The sequence below is a fragment of the Saccoglossus kowalevskii genome, chromosome 7 (genome assembly GCF_978046115.1).
Source record: "Saccoglossus kowalevskii chromosome 7, keSacKowa6.1, whole genome shotgun sequence".
NCBI classification, from domain to species: domain Eukaryota; kingdom Metazoa; phylum Hemichordata; class Enteropneusta; family Harrimaniidae; genus Saccoglossus; species Saccoglossus kowalevskii.
This window is the reverse complement of record NC_140647.1, coordinates 18,466,891-18,486,069: the sequence shown is the minus strand read 5'-3', so window position 1 is coordinate 18,486,069 and position 19,179 is coordinate 18,466,891. Positions and strand designations below refer to the sequence as shown.

The window sequence follows — 19,179 nt, the reverse complement described above, 5'->3', positions numbered from 1 at the left end:
GGTATACCTGTCAAGTCCCTCTTTGACAATTAAATTTGAAAAAAAAATGTGTATGTAAGGGACGACGTCAAAAGATCGATGTCGGGTAAAAAAACTTATTTCCTTTAGTTTGGAGGTGGGGGGTTTTGACCTCAAAAAGTTTCCATCCTACAAAAACGATTTTATTTTTTAATGAAGTCAAACAAATCTTGGAGTATTTGAAGTTCGTTTTTTTCTTCTATCCAATCATGGACAGAACTAACCGAAAAGGGCAAAAAAAAAAAACACAGAAAAATGGTTTGGTTCGAGTGTAAATCTGTGCGTCAAATGAGGTACATTTGTGAAATCTGTTTACACTCACCTGACAACCAACTGCTATGCAATACTACTGTCCGATTATCCATTTGTATTTAATGGTGAATGGGGGGTGGGTGGGTGGGGGTGGTGGAAAAAAACTAAAGGAATTAAGTTTTTTATCCGACATCGATTTTTTGACGTCGTCCCTAAAATAATTTGTGTATGTAAATATACAGCTATGTCTTTGTTATCTTGGTCTTGAATGATTTTGTTGTGCCTTATGCCAGGCACCACCTGTAGTGAAGGTAATGCCCGTGCACCTTGATACGTTTACCTACCAAAAACCAAAAATTCGTAATGTTTTGTTGAGGCCCACCCTGTTTGAAACCAACGATTTTCATTTTTATCAAGGTTCACACGCAACTTCCATTTTGTATAACTTTGCATTGTACAGCACTTCACTAACTAAAACGTTGCTCACATATACTATACTGTGACAGAAATTATCAAGTAAGGTCATCAGGATTATGATGCAAAGTACGCACTAATTACACGACCGTACTGGTCCGGTCGAAGTCAACTTCGTGTACTAGTAATTGCGTCATATTATGATACGGCTAGATCTGTACCTAACGGGGTAAAGTACTTCCAATTTAATCTTAGTCTATGCAAATCCAGATTGTAAACAATGTGCCTGTGTGTTGCTTTGTGTGTGTTACATGATAAGGTCTTCAAAGACTTGAATAATTGTTACCCCTCTGTGGTCGAGCTGTAGTGAACAGACACTCATTTCATAATATCAACGAAATGCTGATCTAAAATTACAGCGCCCTCAACCACAACTACAAGCACTGTGTTTTAGTCCACCCCAGCTGGACTGTAGAGGGCTCATTCCACTTCCTTGTACCAAAACAAACACCTTGTCTTTTGAAGCATTGGCATTTTGTCTGTTGGTCTGATATATACAGGTAAAGGAAAACATTTGTTACACTGGGACTAAATTATATGTCAAATGTTTGAAAGTGAAGTGTTGTTTTCACATTAGGATTCGTATTAATAATAATATATTATGTCGTCTTCAATCCAGCAACAAACTTCACTACACTTTACTCCCAATAGAAATACAGCAGTAGAAAAGACTATGATTTTTTTTTTTAAATCCAAAAATGTTTAATTCAGTTGCATTCATATACAGACAAAAACTTACCACTTTATATAAAATTAATAGGGCTTAGGACCTAGGGAACTAATTTATCTACTTTTCATGAAAAAAAATCGTAATTTAGTATAGCATGTTGATAGCTGCCAAGACTCCATTCTAGAGGTGTATACAAATTATTTAGGCTTGGCTAATTCCTTCATCATTACATACTGATACATATGATGAAATATACACAAGTTGTGGTTCAAAACAATCTTGTATTAACCACATAAAAAGCATGAAAATATTTATGTACAATGCTGCTAATGCAATAATATAGGACAAATATTACAAATTAGTGAGCTTAAGACTTGGTTGGAAGGGGGCATCAATGTACCATGTTGAAATTATACATAAGCATACCTCCTGAAAATAATTTAGCTTGAGGTTGTCAAAAAAATATGTTGCATACACCATATAGACTGTGAGTAACTTTATTTTACTAACTAATGTCAAAGATGAATTGTTTTAACATTGTTTGAGTTCTGAAGACTCAATAAAGTCAGTTTTTGCAATAAGAGAACATCACTATGCCGGTTTGTCAGAACAGGAAACAAGTTGATTATTATAGTAGAGAATGTTTTAGTTTCCAATGTAGATGGTCATATGTTTTTCTAAAAGCTCAATGTCTCTTTCAAGTTGTTTCATTTCGGCTTCCATTCTTTCTTTTCTAGCTTTCTTTGGAGCGGTGTCGGTGACAACAGAAAGTCCCTGATACTGATGATGAATTGCTTCCCAGTTTTTCTTTAGTCCGTTAAGAATTAGTTGTCTTTCCTGTTCAGTGAGTTTCTGCATGGCACCTCTCTTATAATGCTCAGCAACGTAAGCATCATATTCTTCCTGCGCTCTCATCACTTCCTGTTTACGCCGAGTCAGGTAATCAGGTACTTCACCAAAATCCTAAGAGAAGGAGACAAGTCGTAGTAAATATACAAGTTCCATTCAGAAAGAGGTGAATTTTGAAAAAAATAGATACTTTATTTGCTCTAATAAAAGCACATTTCCAATACAAGCAAGTATAAACCCAAAATTGCATTAGGTGTAAACTAAATCATTAACATATTTTGACCATGGAAACACCTCTGTAATTTACAGAAGAGTATACACTACAAACAGAGCAAATACACTATTCATACTTTGAAGTTAGCACTCTGTTTACGAACCGTATATTTCACATTACAGAATAATTTATGTTCAGAGCAACATAAAGCATGTTCATCATTACTTGAAAACACAACTGCATTTTTCTTTTGGTGATACACCAGCATGTAATGCTTTATCACCCCATACAACTTCATTGATGTTAGTAGTATTCTAAAAAAACACACACACACAGTGACAGTTTCCTAACTTAGTAGTATACCGTAGATAAACAGAGTCGTATTTTAAACTAACAGATAATAGCACAGGGATACTCTGAGATTTGATTTTAATGCAATATCTGTCAAAATTTAAAACATATAAATAACAAGAAATCAGACTGTGAGATAGTAGTATATAACCCAAATAAAAATTGTAAATTACATCAGGAATTGCCTAAGCATTTTCATGCAGCGAGTCCTGATGTAAAAATGCAGAGGAATTGACAATTTAGCATTTACATGTATATTACATGGGACCCTCTCTAAAATACTGGAGGTATAGGAAGCAGAATTTGGGGTTATAACGCAATCCTTATACATGATATACCGGTAATAGAAATAATGTGAATCACATGCTGAAAGCTATTAAACATAGATAACCATACCTTCTTTTTAATATATTTAGGCACGAGTCCAGATATGTCCAGCGGGTGTGTATCGCCTTTCTTAGTATCAGCAAAGTTAGGTGCAGGCTTCTTGGGCACTGACATGATATTCTCCACAGCATTTGTCGTGATGAAATTTTTGGTTGATTTGATACCCATTAGAGGTTTGTCCTCTTGCGTGGGAACTGGGGGTCGCCTCGTGTCATCATCTGGGTATTTGAAGTCACTTTTTGGTGGATGCTGTGGTTCCTTCGATCGTTTCTTCAAGAATTCTCTGGGGTCGTCCGTTTTCACTTTTGCAGGGCCCATTGTCTTATGTGAAGCCTTGTTGCTTGTTGTCTCCATTTTGACGGTGGATCTAAACTGAGACTTGTACCTAAGAATCGAAAAAAGACAGAAACATTTTGTCAGTGTTGTTGAAGAGTAATCTGAGTGGTAAGTCCCCACCCAAATCGCCACAAAAATAATGCCATGGCATATTTATGTTATACTAGTCTAAAGTCATTTGTATAGCACCAATCACTCTACAATTTAGTTCTCCAATTTTTAAAATTCTCTTTCTATACGAATTAACATTACACGGTATCGATACCCCTCACTTGGATTGCAATAATAAACTCACAAAATAATATAGATTAACAAGTCAATAACAAACATCGTTTACCTGGCATCTTTTGGAGGCCTGTATTCCTCACGAGAAATCAGGTTGTAAATACTCTCGTTAGCCTGCATTTTCGGGGATTTCACTACCTTGCCAGGATATATAACTAAAACGGACAGTTTGAGCGATGTAGTCCTATTGAATCTCACGTTACTTCTGCAAGTAAATGAACAACAAACGAGAGACGGGTATATATGGAAACCAAGATGGCGATAACAAAAAATAAGCAGTGTCGCCAAGGGAAACAGACATGCGTGAGAAGATGTAAATATATGCAAATTAGGTTTGCGGTACAACTAGCGCCCTCACATGACCGTTAATCCGATAACGTTACAGACATTGTGGACGAAAGCATAGAAAGTTCTGCCTCATATCTGTTGACAAACTGTGATGATGTGTTTGTCTCATTTTAGAAAGGCTAAAGCGCTTAACTCTATACAAGAAATTCACTCAACGAAAACTCAGATTTGTTTCCAAACATTTTAGCACAACACAACCGACAACAGCATAACAGAAATTAAAAAACAAGGTGCCGTAAAAATGACAGTAAAGACCCGTTTCCACTAGTGGCTTTGGAAAACACAAGCCTCTGAATGCGAACAATACATCATTGTACACACAAAGTTTTAAATAGAGTCAACTTAACCGGAACAGAGCACTTGAAATTACTTTTCAAATACAATGTACCGTAGTTGGCGCTTGCATCAAAATACTTGACGCTGTGTGTCTATTACTGTGAAATAATTTATTTTCACTGGAATTAATTTTTGCTGAAAAGACTTTTGGGGTATTTTGTATGGAATTTATTTTCACTGATTTTTGGTGAGTTGAATGTAAAATATAGGAAAAAAGTATATATTGGCTGGATTTTATATTCACTGAATCACTCCTTCAGCGAAAATAAATTCCAAGCAAAAATAAAGTATTTTACAGTATTACCTAATCACAGAAGGACTGTGACATAATGGTATAAATAACCACTAACGTAATCCAACTTAGAGCCATTTATATACCACGTGGGGGATACGAGTAATATTTCTACGAGGAGGCAGTATAAACATACACTTCGTTTTATTGGTATTGAATTTAATACAATATAACAACACATTGTCAGCAGACGATTCAATCATTCCACAGACGGGCAAATTAAAACTATGTCGTCTGCATTCATTAAATGGTTAAGACATTTTCCAGATAAATGGCAACCAATACCCGTATCACCGAGTTCGTTGCCGAGTCCATCTATGTAAACAGTAAACTGGTGTGGTGATCCATGTAGAATATCACCTTGCCTAACGTCATTGAAAGTATGAACATTTTTGGAGAATGTGGATCCCCAGCGAACATTAAACTGTTTAATAAACTATTTGAACCAATACAAAACAATTGGAACACCTCTGTGTAATAACTTGTGCAATAACGAAACAAGGCATCTAAAAACATAAAAATACAAGACTATTATTACGATTATGAAAATCTGTCGTTCGTCTGAGTAAAAATACGCACATATCAGTAGAATGCCCTTTTTTGAAACCAAATTGATGGTTACTCGTAAAAGATACTACTGTCCACAGCGCTCAAAAATCAGAATCTCATAAAGCTTTGAGATAGCAGTAGCATTGGAACGATAATTTCCAGAGCTAGTAATACAGCCGTTTTTTATTTTTTCCAATGAGCACAACGTAATTTCTAACATATGCGGGGGGGGTAAATAACCGTGAAAATGCGCCGCAGTAAATGCGATTGAAAACAAAACATGGACACGGTTATCTACATCAAGGCTGGCCGATTTTCCAACAGCAAGTTTTTGAATGCTACGTTTATGTAGATTAGCGTGCACTTGATATGTTCTTTTTATTCAAGATTAGCCTTTCAAACAAGAAGCCTCTCAGCTAATATACTTCAATATTTGAGATACATTATGTGAGAGTAATGTGATCCGTAGTATTAAACTTTATAATAACATTTATATACAGTGATTATACAACAAAAGGAATACATTTGATCGACATCTGTGTTTGCAGTCTGTGGTTTATCCAAGAGAACATATACACCAAGTTTAATTTATATTTGATAGTTAACCAGATATCAGAAAATTTTCAATTTAATCAAGTCGATGGAACAGCTACAATTTTCCTAATTTATGTAAATTAGGTAATTAAGATGCAGTTTTAACCCTTATGCTAATCACATACAAACTTATCATCACTGGCATAATATGTATTTTAAGACTCATAGTATTAAGCTGCTTGCTGGCTTTGCTAATTAGTTCATCAATCTGGCAATCCTATTTTAACTATATCAAATACTAATATTGACACATTAGCCTATTGAATAATTCTATCTCATTATCATCAGTAACTAACTGGGAGTCTGACAGGCAATTTTGAAAAACAGTCGAATTTCTTAGGATTCATATTAATTTTGTTCACATTTACATTTGCAAATATTGTTTGAAATGTTCACTGCAGAGTAGGATTTCTTGCCTCATTCAAATTAAAAAGATCAGACAAGATTTTACAGCAAGTCTCAGAAGTATTGGGGCAGCCAATTTGCAAACTCCCTAGCGAATTGACTAACTGCTTGGGCGAGTCTATATTGCATTAGGGAACATAGAATGCTTTAACGTAGCCTGGTACATGTGTGGATTTCCCTGAATGATTTGCTTTGCAATGCATGATAATGTGAAAGTAGTTTCCCTGGTCAGCCTGACAATGGCCACAGTCAGCTGGCGTACAAGTGATAACATGATAAATGCGATTAATCCACCGATATTTACTATATGGGGTAGCCAACTTGAACAGATTGAAACTAAACAAGTTGCGAAACGGTTACCTACAAACCAGGGAGAAAATAAATGTTCACATCCAATCAATTCGTTGGGGTAACATTAAACCAAACACTAATAAAATTCGACAATCCCTTGTATACGAACACCTCATTACACTAAGAAAATAAAACATTTTCCCTGGTATATTTGAAACAGAAATTGCCATCCAACTAAAGTATGACGATCGTCCCCTACTGTTATATAGATTCACAGAGTGGGCGTGACCACAGGACTGCACCAGTGAGATTCAAAACCAAGACAGTTTTACAACCAAAAGGAACAAAACTTCAATCACTAAATACAGCCATAGTTTGTACCAACACATCCAGTTAGTACATTCTACACTGCAAATATACATATTCAACTCACTTTTTAATTTTATAAGTTTTGAGTCACAAGTCATTAAAGCCAACATTTCACTTCTGGTCATTTTGAAACGTGCTCTTTACGCTTTGTGTATATTTTGCATACCAGTGAAGTGCGCCACATACGACAGTATGGGGAATTGTTTGTTTGCGAGTTTCATAGAATGTTTTATTGATCCAAATCAACCTTTAATGCATGCATTCAAAAGCATATGCAATTAATACGCATTAAATGTTGAACATTCATCTTATTGTAGTAGATATCTCAATAGAAAATCGCATAATTGTTTTAATTCACAAATATGAAGACCAATTGTAAATGAGAACGTTGTCAATCAGTACAGTTTCCAATATCCTTCACATCTCAGACAAAATTCAATAAACTCAACGGGTTCTCGTGTAACCTTCAGTTGATGACGGCCGCTACTTCTCGCGGAATGTATCCAACAGATGCGACAGAAATGCCAGACAATCACTTGTACCGTTGCCTTCCAACTTCCTCGACGATCATTCGCAAGAGGTGAATGATCCCCATCTCAGTGTCTTTGTCTACACGCTTTGACATAATAGCAATAATTGTTCAAATTCAGAAACTGCATTCAAAACTAAACTGTTCTCACAAAGATAATTTAGGTAATTTCATCATATGTTAGGTGCATTTTTGAATATTTGTATCAACTAGGTTTATTATTATCGTGAAATGTTCAAAATAAAATTTGAAAATTTGGTAAAGATGGACGAGCATATGTATGTATGCATGAAATAATAAAGTGTCCAATATCAACATGATTGTTTGATGAATGTTTGACTTGATGCTTACATGATGTAATATGTAACTTTAATGCGTCTACAACGGTCACTGAATCGTCTAGGAAAGTGTCTGGGGATGTTGCAAAGTCCCTCGGTAATTGCCTACCAGGTGCGGGAGTTATGTGTATGTAAATATCTTGTGCCCGCTGTAACATTTAAAAGATAAATCATTCATAGAGACTAGCATTTGTTTGAACAAATTCAAAACCAGTACAATGGAATATACACAATATTTATTTTATTTTATTTTTTTGGCATTTATCGGTAACAAAAAGAATCGATTAATGCTAAAAGTAAACTTATGAATTTAACACTGAACACCGAATCTAATATATTATTACAATCAGTTCAGAATGTCTTAAAGTACTAATTGCTTAGTGTCTTGTACTACTTCCAGAATTTCTTGATGGACATATTCTTTTCTGAATCCTTTTGCATAACCTGCAACAGAACCAAGGAATTATTTTGGTAACTTGATGCATTCAAAACATAGAAACTACACATTCATGTATTCATCCATCCATTCATTTAATGTATTTCCACAAACCATGTATCATGATTTATTTGTATACAACCAGTGTTATGACAAGAATTCAAGAGATTCTATCTATCACTGGACTGGAGACGTTATTTGGGACAAAGGAATGAGAACAAGTTGGGAAGTTAGTGTTGTTATATGGCCGGCCCAAGATGCTAAATATAATATGGAAATGCTCAACTGGAGCATGCACATTGACCCATGATGATCACTAATACTATGTGTAACACATTAAAATTAAAATGTTATTATTCTGCCGTACCTTAGCTACAGCCATTTCAAAATCTTCTTGAGTAACATGAACTCTTCTTTCTCTCAGTGCATACATACCAGCCTCGGTACAAACACCCTGAATTACAAATATATATCAGAAATGCTCATAATATCACAGCCATTAAATTCGTCAATTATTGGTCTAAGTTTTCATTCAACTACAACATAGGAATGACCTTCCTGCCATTCTTTTTGTTCCATATCCTCCCTCCCAATCCATTACTTTCATATAATATTTACTCTAATAGTACAACAATAAATTGCATGTGTAAAATATGACTTATTTTCCCTTTAGAAACACATCTGTAATGCATATACCGTACTCGACCGCGTAAGCGCCCATGCCCGGGCAAGCGTCCACCCCCCACTTTCGCGCAATTTTTATATTTGGGGTGTCATTCGGTAAAGCGCCCACCCCTTCAAAATGCAACTAATTTAAAACTTGGTCTTGCGTAACGAATCTTGGTAATCGTTTTTGTATGATACAGCGTGGACATCGATCGCTGTGAACATGTTGTGAATGCGTAGAACACGGTAACCGTGCGTAAACTACACTTCGACAATGACCTGTTAATACAAGTAAAATGCGATAAATATTTCATGCCATATTCAGTTTACCTCTCAAAAATGGCTAGTTACTAGTTTTTTGGAAAAACCATGTCGTTTATTCGCTGAAATCAATTCCAACAGATCGTACTTCGACATCGATAATTCACTTCCGCATTGCGTTACCGGAAAGTCTTCGTGAATTTCCGAAGAATTGCGTCAGTACAACACAGCATTCTGATTAGTTAATAACCAACTTTGACCCATTAGGTCAAACGACGCTGCTGTAGGTCAAATCTGCAATTGCATCATGGCGGAAAGTGATTTTCATCGAGAGTTTGCGTCCGATCCAACAACTTCGTCAGTGGAAATAATATGACAATTTTGACTTTGACTGTGTTCCAACAGACTCAAATGTTTTGAATTCCGTAAATTATGGTGGTACGTAATTAATATTGTAATAAAATGTGCATATTTTTTGTGATCATTTCTGTTTCTTCATTGTGAAAATCAATGACGAAAATTAATTTAGTAATTTGATTTTCCCTCAAAAACGTAATCTGTCACTTGATGAATCGAAATTTTCATTTGCACTCTTTTTCGAAGGGCGTGCTCGGGTAAGCGCCCACCCCTACAAAATCGTGATTTTCTGAGTTGAGGCCCCTGGGCGCTAACGCGGTCGAGTACGGTAAGTGCATGTGCTACTAATGGGGCAAATAGGGTAATATTCTCTATACTTATTAAGCACCGATTTCAAAACCAATACATACCTTCACTTCAGCACCGGAAGCACCAGGCATCAATTCTGCTATCTTTCTCAAGTTGATACCTCTCGTCAGATTCATTTTACGGGAATGGATTTTTAAGATGTCTAATCTGGCTTCCTCATTTGGAGGTGGAAACTCAATCTTTCTGTCAATACGTCCTGGTCGAAGCAAAGCCGAATCCAGTATGTCAATACGATTGGTAGCCATGATGACCTAATCAAAGAAAGAAATTGCTTAAACATACATGTACATAAATATGTATATCATACCATTCATTGCACAACAAAAAGTAAATTCCTGGATGAAATTACACAATTATCCCTATTCTGTATGAGGCGCAACAAAATTTCTTTTCAGTCCTTTATTGTCATCATATGAGTTAAGATAATGAAAAGTTGCCAATCAAGATTGTTTTTACACATACCTTTATATTCTTGTGTGATTCAAAACCATCTAACTGATTTAACAATTCTAACATAGTTCTTTGAACTTCACTGTCACCACCTGATCCACCTTCGAGACGAGATGAACCTATGGAGTCAATCTCATCCATGAATATTATAGATGGTGCATGTTCTCTGTTGCAAGTAAGAAAATTACACATTTAGACATATACAAATACTGTGGACATTCAATACTAGAAATGACAATATATAAATAAATTATCAACAGAGTGAAATGTTCCCATATTCCAATGCACTTTTCTAATGAAATAATGAGTATGAGTTTTGGCCTTGGTGCCACTTGCGATAATTATGACTGGCGACTCCTTCGATACCTTCCAATCACCCAAAAAAATATATCAAATTAAAGCTCAGTAACTTCTCAGTGTGTACTAGTTGGTATGTGCAACAGTTAAAATCACCATCTTCAAATGAGACCCATATCTCACGCATGCGCAGCGTAGCGACTTCCCCCTTTAAATTGAAAAACAAACAACAAACCACTTTTCACAATTTTCAAGAAAAGTTCTCTTACCTTGCCATAACAAAAAGTTCTCTGACCATCCTTGATCCCTCACCAATAAATTTTTGTACTAATTCTGATCCTGAAACTCTAATAAATGTACAGTCTGTGTGATGAGCTACAGCTCTAGCTAATAAGGTCTTACCAGTACCAGGTGGACCATATAATAACACGCCCTGCAGAATACAACAAATATTCATGTGGCTTATATGTATATAACATGTTGAGAAAGCACAGCTAAAAACATCTTGTATGATTGGGCTAATGTGACCAAAAGCACATTCTAAATATCAACCACATTAATGTGAAAAATCAACACTTTTTTTATCCATAAGCTTTTTTTGTGCTAAGAAACAGCTCAGAGCATAGAATGTTGCTTCATTTTTGCTACCGTAGTTGCAAGTCCAAAGCACGCACTTTGACACAGACAGCTTTTTAACAAGTCATTGTCAATGACACGTCCCCGTTCCGTTCGTATTTGAGTGACATATACATTCAAAGCAGATCATGACCGAAAAGCACCTGCATATGTACAACACATTGTTCTAAATCTGAACAAAATCCATCCATGCATGACTGAGATCAGGTTCCGGAATTGTGAAAATGCGTGATTTTGATGCATTTTCGGCCTTAAAATGGCCATCATTCAGCTATTGTTAAGGGGATCATGAAACAAATGCACATATCTATTTGTGACATGATGTACCATGTGTGTGTGAAGTTTGAACTCGATCAATCCAAGCATGTCTCAGATACGGATCCAGAACTGAATTCTTTAAAACAAAATGGCCGCCAATCGGCCATTTCGAACTTGATCCGAAAAAAAAAAATAACGTGCATCAAGGTCCTATTATGTTTAATGTATGTACCAAATTTGACTGAAATCCGTCCATGCATACCTGAGATCTGGGTCCGGAATGGTGAAAATGTGCGATTTCAATGCATTTTCGGCCTTAAAGCGGCATATTTGTGATATGATGTGCCTTGTGTGTGTGTAGTTTGAACTCGATCAATCCAAGCATGTCTCAGATACGGATCCAGAACTGAATTCTTTAAAACAAAATGGCCGCCAGTCGGCCATTTCAAACCCAATCCAAAAAAAAAAAAAAAAGACATGCATCAAGGTCATATTATGTTTAATGTATGTACCAAATTTGAACGAAATCCGTCCATGCATAACTGAGATCCGGGTCCGGAATGGTGAAAATGTGTGATTTTGATGCATTTTCGGCCTTAAAATGGCCGCTATTCGGCTATTGTTAATCGGATCATGAAAAAAATGCATGTGCATATGTCCCATATAATGTGTGATGTATGAGTGAAGTTTGAACTTAATCGGTCCATGCATGTTCGAGATACAGGTGATCACGGACGCACGAACGGACGCACACAGGGCAAAACATAAGTCCCCGTTTTCGGACTACGTTCGAACGGGGACTAAAATTAACAGAAGGTTATTATCCCAAACAATGTTCAACTTTGTAACATGTATAATATGTAATAGTGAATGGATAATTAAAACTCAAAAAAAAACTTGAGGTAGCCATACTTGTTTATGATCAACTTGATCCATTTTAAATGACTGCCACAATGTAGTTCAATGCTACGAGAAAATCTCAATGTAACTGTTTCCATGAAAACAAGTTTGTGTATCTTATTTTTATTAGTTCTGTTTTTCACGAATTCTTTTGTTCAAGAAAACATTAAAAATTTGTAGTGATTTTCATTTTCCACATTTTAACTAGATTTACTGCATTCATAATGATTGGCAATACCTTTGGTTGAGCAATTCCAAGAGCTTCAAATAACTCTGGATGCTTGACTGGCAGTTCTATAACTTCTTTGATTTCTTTAATCTGTTTATCTAATCCTCCTACCATCTCATATGTAGAGTCTGGTACCTTCTCTACCATCATAAGACTTACCAAAGGATCGACCTATATATCAAAGACAAGACACATGATGAAATAGATTTTTTTTTCAGAGAATAAGAGCTGGAAATATAGCAAAACACAACAAGATACTTTTTAACTATTAAAATCTTGATTTCTTCCTGTCAATTTTATATCATCATTATCACATCACTTGCCAGACACATTAGTTGGCAAAAGTTAGCAAGCAATGTGTCAAGACCTGACATATCCACAGTTGACCATCTATTCCTGGGCATTACCATTCCAAGAGATAGAAAAAATAGGGTTGCAATTCTGTCCTCATGGAATAACACTGTAGATTGTTATGTAATTACACTGCTAACACATCACCATCCAGAGCTAACATACATGCAAATACAGTAGGACTTTACAAGAACTCACCTTATTTGGTAATATTTTATGTAATGTATAACTGTCATTACGAAGAGCAACACGACAGTTTGGAGTCACATCGCCCATATCAATATTCTTATCTATATCAACAACAAATTTACCTTCTGGATGAACCTGAAAAAACAAACAAATATTGCCAAACATGAAAACAACGTGTTGTGGCAGAAATAATGATATTATAATAAATTAAAATACTATAATATAATCAGTGAAATTAAATGGAGCATTTAAATTTCAAAGTTGCGTCCACCCATCCACCTTATTTTTGTATTGAATCTATTATTATGAAGAAACTAACACACCAAGGGTGATTGACTGAGTTTACTTTATTCAAGTGGTATGGTTGTCAAAATTTAGTTTGACTCCTTTGATGTGTGGAGTAATGTGTCTAATGTATTAAATATAGCAGCTATGGAATTGCAAGACATTTGTCGTGCCAATAGTCGAGCATCACCTAGCAGTTCTGTAGCTTCGGTTGTGATTGAGTTTTCAGCATCTTTGTGTGTCATCAAGTCACTCAATAGCATGCAGGATTTACAGTGTCAGTGAACTTGAAACATCAAACATTAGCTAGGTTAATTTGGCGTGCACCCGATTTGATGTTTGACAAAGTTACTCAAAATTGAAAGGCCTAAATTTTGCTGACAATTCAATTTTAAAGACACAGTAATTTCAAGTCATATCTTAAAACATATCTTAATTCATACCTTGACCAAGACTTTTTTCTTATCCATTGGTTTAACAACTTCCCCAACATAGGATCCCTGTTCTTGGAGTAACTGCAGTTCCTCTCGCAACATACGAACTGAAAATTACAAACATAAAGATAAAAAATTTCATATACTTCCCATTGTATATAATTCTCACATGATTACAAAATATAAGAAACTGGAAAATACCAGATAAAATCTTGGATGTTACTCTTAATTTATTTAGAAAATATTGGTAATTTAAATAGTGGAATATTTTTCTCACCCTTGGCATTAAGTTCATTTCTTTGTGCTTGAAGACGTCTGAGATTTTGGGTTTTGTCTGTCACCACAAGCTGGAAGTAATCAAAATATTGAAGTGCATGTTGCAATGAAAACAACTTTTTCCCATTCATTTGGCTATTCATGGAAGCTTTCAATAGTCTATGTGTTGAGTGCAAAAAGGTTGCAAATATGATTGTTCATGCAAATACTGTATTTGCTCTATTAGTAGTAACACATGTGCTGTTATTTTATTGATCCAGTATACAAAACTACCATTTTTGGTGTATGTGCGGGAATAGTTTTTGGTATAATATTTAAATAGCCAATGAAAATACTCCAACATTTTTTTGTGTTTTTTGTTGTTGTTAGATTGCAATAAAATATTGTCAATAATCGTGATGATGAAATCAATGGTCCCTCAAGCCTTTCATTTATATCATGACATTTTTATACTGAAATTTGGAAGGGATTGAAATAATATCACATTTTTGATACTTACTTGGAGTTCCTCAATTTTCGCTATATAATACTGCTTGATGCCTTCATGGTTATTGGGAGCTTCATCAACCTCCATCTAGCATAAAAACAAAATGATAGTTTACAAAAGATAAACTGTGTTCACATGTAGGTTTGAGAAGATCTGTTTACGTTTGTTAATACCAGAATAGTTGTTTGTGCAAGTAATCCATTATTTTCTGTTAAGCTTTTATAGTCAGCGTTTTACAAATTCAATGTTTGAATAAAACTGAACTTCTTAATGTTAATTCCGTGTTATATCTAAAAAATTTTAAATCTATATGACAACCCATGTACCTGTCAGAAATTATTTAGGGAATGAAAAGAAAGGTGTTTTATTATTGCGAGTTTCAAAGAAAACAAAATTTGTTTTGTTCATATATTGAAAGGGTGGTACATGTATTTTAATTACAGTACTCATTTCGCCCAACCTCCCGTCCGCTTCCGGATTTCGATCGCTTTTTTTTTCGCTCGCTTTGTTCAATTCGGCCGCGCAATTTCCGCTTTTTTTTCGACCGCGCAAATCTGGAAGTATCCGCTAGCGTAATCGCTCGCTCGCTCGCCTGACAGCGCAACCGCCCGCATTTACAGTTCATTACCTACTGTTTCATGTACAAGTGTATCATTTTTGTTTTTATGATGTTAAAATAAGAATAAATACAATCAGAAATTTATAGAACGACCGTTGAAAAAATACGGTGGATCACACGGCCATATAAAATTGGTAATAATACATACGCGTAGTAATAATGTCCATTTCTATTTTTGGTGGAGAGCGAAAAATGTCTATTGTAGAGTACAGTATTCGTTGAGTAACCGTGTGTAGAGTGACGGTTGTCATGCACGCATGGTTTGGGTTTAACACGGGTCAAGTTGTAGTTATGTTAAAATCCGTGGCACCTATAACAATTGAAGAATATCTGCAGAAATAGTAAGACTGTGAAAAAACGACCAATCGATTGTTATAGAATGGCCGTAGTGTACAATTTGTCAAACAAATACAATACTTGCAAATGTAATGTCGGCCAGCGCCCATCCTACTTGTCCGAAGTTGTCGAAGCCGACATCAATGGAGATCACGTTTTTTAACTAGGCGGCTGGCAAGCGGACTAACACGTTACATAAACTTGTTGAATTACAATTATGGTTTTTATTTTTGCGCCCAATGTCTTGTTATAAAATAAAGGATTCAAATTTTGCAGGGAATTCCGTTTTTTGCGAACTCTGGGCGAAATACTTTCATGAGCTGTATGTAGTTCACTTACAGCCAAAACAAAGTCAGCTTGGACATTAAGTTGTGCGACGCGACAAAACAAACGCTGCCAGTGATAGATTACGTGAATAAAAGAACAAAATAAACGCAATGAAAGGCGCCGACCACACGCTTTGGAAATAAATAGAACGCGTTGCTTAGAGGAATCGCACCTGCATCTCGACGACGTCTCCGGTCATGAGCAGGGTTTGGAGTCTTAGAAAAATTGAAAGTTAAAAAGGAATCAGTGTCGGGGAACCATTCACAATGTTTGTTTTTTTCTGTTACAAACACTATGGTACCTGAATCCCGATTAATTCATAAATATGAATCGGTAAGGGTCAATTTCCTGCAATCCTTCAAGATTAAATTTGCCTCCGAAAATCTTTCTAACGATGACCTGGAAGACTGTCATGATTGAGTGCCACCATTTCTGTTCTAAGATTTATTCAGTATAATAATACAAATGTTCACCCCAACAGAGGTGGACATACAATTTTAGCGACCCGAAGAGCTCATTGTCAACCGAGGCGAAGCACTACGATAAAGACTTTCCGTTCCCAACAAATAATAATAAAAAAAAAAAACTTCTCGTTCCCGACATTATGAAATTTTTTCGTTTTGGGGGGAAAAACCTGGAAAAAACCCCTGATTTTGACAAAATAATTTAGAAATTGATATTAAGAATAATTCATAACGAAATCTATTCCATATGTACCCATAATTTTTGTTCATAATTACTGATTACACACGAATATTACAGAAAAAAATAATTATCTATATTTGTGCCTTTTATTTGTCTTGAATCGTGACTGAAAGGAGCTGGATGACATTACAAACTATGTAGTGTGTTCGACAACTCATGTATGAACAACAATTTTAATAAATATGATTTTACTTGGTAAAATTACTGTATTTTTCTACATAAAAACAAAAGAATTTCACAATGTCTTTATTATCATAGCGTTGTTGGTAATAGTTGAAAATGATACATCCACGCGAACCTGCTTATATGAGATCGAAGGAGTCTCTGTTTTCAACAGCCGTATACATCTAACTGCGTCATCGCTAAGTTTCCTTGTGGACCACGAGCTCTGTTCCTTGTTTGCACGTTATCATGTTCACACAATCGCAGACATTATTTGTAAGGGTGCCCTTTGAAATGGCACGTTTTCTCGATGTTTTAGCGAGTACTCCGCGGGTATATGGCTTGTTCTCACATCAGCATAATTTTCCTCAAGTTCACTCATCGCTTTCCCACATGCACTTCTCGTTCTTTGCTGCTAACTTTTTTTGCACTCTAATATGGTGTTGTTTTTGTCTTTCTAAACATCGAGTTTATTTTTGACATTCAACGAGATCGCTTGAATTTTGAATTTGATGACGGTTCGAATTTATCCACTTTTACAGTGATCAACATTGCGTTCGAGTAGAGTTACTAGTAATTACAAGCCTGATTTACATTTTTCTTGCGGTGTTTTTCGTCAATGTATTAATAATAAGTGCTTTGGGAAATAACATAATTATATTGCGCGAGTGAAATAGTTTGGTGAGACTATCACAACACGTTTAATTTATTTCCAACGCGCGTGGTCGGCGCCTCTGATTGCCTTTATTTTGTATTTTTGTTTTCAAAATGTATCACTGGCTGCGTTTGTTTTGTTTCCCTCAACAAATTAACTGTTCCGAGATCTCTTTCATTTTTCGTCCGGCTGCTGCCAATCCAATAATTCGTCGCCGCATGTACTCAAGCGATTAATCGTCACAGTCATTATACTAGTAGTTTAAGTCCAATTGATTTGTAGAAATTCAGCTATGCGATAATTATATGTGCAGTTTTGTTTTGCGCACCCAGACACGAGCAAAAGTTAACCAATAGATTTTCTGAACTACAGCATTCGTATTACTTATGCAAATTGAGTAAGGGTCATAGTGTGAGTTGCGTTAGCAAATTACAAAGTGTCAAATTATTTTGAGCGCCGTTCGGAATAAATTTAGTCAAAATCACACACACACAACACACAAATACTAGTACTCAATACATATCGCGATTGACCAGTTATATAGCTGCTTGAACTACACACACAAGAACGTAAATATGTAAATACAGGTCACAGTTTGACTTGCGTAGCAAACGTTACAATGTGTCAAGTGATTTGAAGGCGTCTTTGTTCAAAAACAGAGAAGCAACAGACGTTGTGTTTTGAATCGTCATTAAAACCTAAATTTATTACGAATAAAAACTTAAGTTTATACATACAATGTACGATCATTGTTACTCCAGCGGTCAGTTGGCAAACGGACGATGTTTCTGAAGCCAGCCATAGCAGGAGCGAGCGAGCGAACAAAAGCGAGCAAACGAACAAAAGCGAACGCGAGCAAGCGGAAAAAAAGCGGTCGGTTTCCAGTCGGAAAGCAGTGAGCGGTCGGAAATTAAGCGATAAGCGGTCGGAAAAAAAAGGGATAAAAGCAGGAGGTTGGGCGGAATGAGTACTGTACATGCATCTTTCATAGAGTTACAAGTTTTATTCTGCTTTGCAAATTTATTTCACCTTTGCAAAACATTACTCTTAGAACAAGCTAAAAAATTTAAAATATGTAAAAATTATGTTGTTTTTGATGTTAAATATGATCACAGTCCCTCTGTGATAGAGGAACTGTGATATGATATATTAAAAGTAGACATCCTGCCCTGACCTTCCTACACAATTCATGTTGATAGTGCTGTAGGTATATTCCCCTCAGACAAGCATACATACTATACAAGTGAAATTGTAGTTTATACAAGAATTTCAACATCTAGGATAACACTAATCGATGTAAAAACAATGCCAGTCAACATAAATACACGGTCACACATGTGAAATGACTTGCAACTTGTACAGCGGTAGCCGCTCGGTTTTTAATCGCGCAACCTACAGTTACCAAGTGGCCACCGGCGTTCTACCAATATATGATGTTCTATAAGTAAGTGCAGCAATTGTGTCTAAATTAACTTGTTCAAGTAGTTTGACATAAATACACATTTTCATAACATTACCTGCTCCTTGCCTTTGCCGTTCTCCATTTTCATTTTGGCCGAGGTTTCTGGGTAGTCACGAAGTACAGTCTCGAGGTTTTGGCATTTCTC

At 35.8% G+C, this 19,179-nt stretch overlaps 2 protein-coding genes across 2 annotated transcripts; both read right to left on the bottom strand.

The window, feature by feature from the left end:
* Nucleotides 1–1,421: 1,421 nt before the first annotated feature.
* enkur (enkurin, TRPC channel interacting protein) lies at nt 1,422–4,097 on the bottom strand. Its single transcript, NM_001165022.1, is given in 3 exon segments — nt 1,422–2,377; nt 3,225–3,600; nt 3,889–4,097. Coding segments are annotated over 3 exon segments (762 nt in total). The 5' UTR covers nt 3,957–4,097; the 3' UTR covers nt 1,422–2,059.
* A 4,014-nt stretch (nt 4,098–8,111) lies between these two features.
* LOC100371302 (26S proteasome regulatory subunit 8) lies at nt 8,112–19,166 on the bottom strand. The gene is made up of 11 exons (XM_085501214.1): nt 19,090–19,166; nt 14,781–14,855; nt 14,283–14,352; nt 14,015–14,112; nt 13,296–13,421; nt 12,756–12,917; nt 10,993–11,156; nt 10,439–10,592; nt 10,018–10,227; nt 8,691–8,777; nt 8,112–8,331 (listed from the first exon to the last, which is right to left on the bottom strand). The coding sequence occupies exons 1-11, from the start codon at nt 19,120–19,122 to the stop codon at nt 8,278–8,280; spliced, it is 1,233 nt and encodes a 410-aa protein (XP_085357340.1). The 5' UTR covers nt 19,123–19,166; the 3' UTR covers nt 8,112–8,277.
* Nucleotides 19,167–19,179: the final 13 nt, after the last annotated feature.

Bases quoted from the DNA above. Each gene is read 5' to 3' on its own strand.
- LOC100371302 (XM_085501214.1), bottom strand. From the start codon at position 19,122: ATGAAAATGGAGAACGGCAAAGGCAAGGAGCAG. The intron at 14,353-14,780 runs GTAAGTATCAAA...GATTACTTCCAG, and splicing joins CGAAAATTGAGGAACTCCAA to CTTGTGGTGACAGACAAAAC. The intron at 10,228-10,438 runs GTATGTGTAAAA...TTCTTTGATTAG, and splicing joins AATCACACAAGAATATAAAG to GTCATCATGGCTACCAATCG.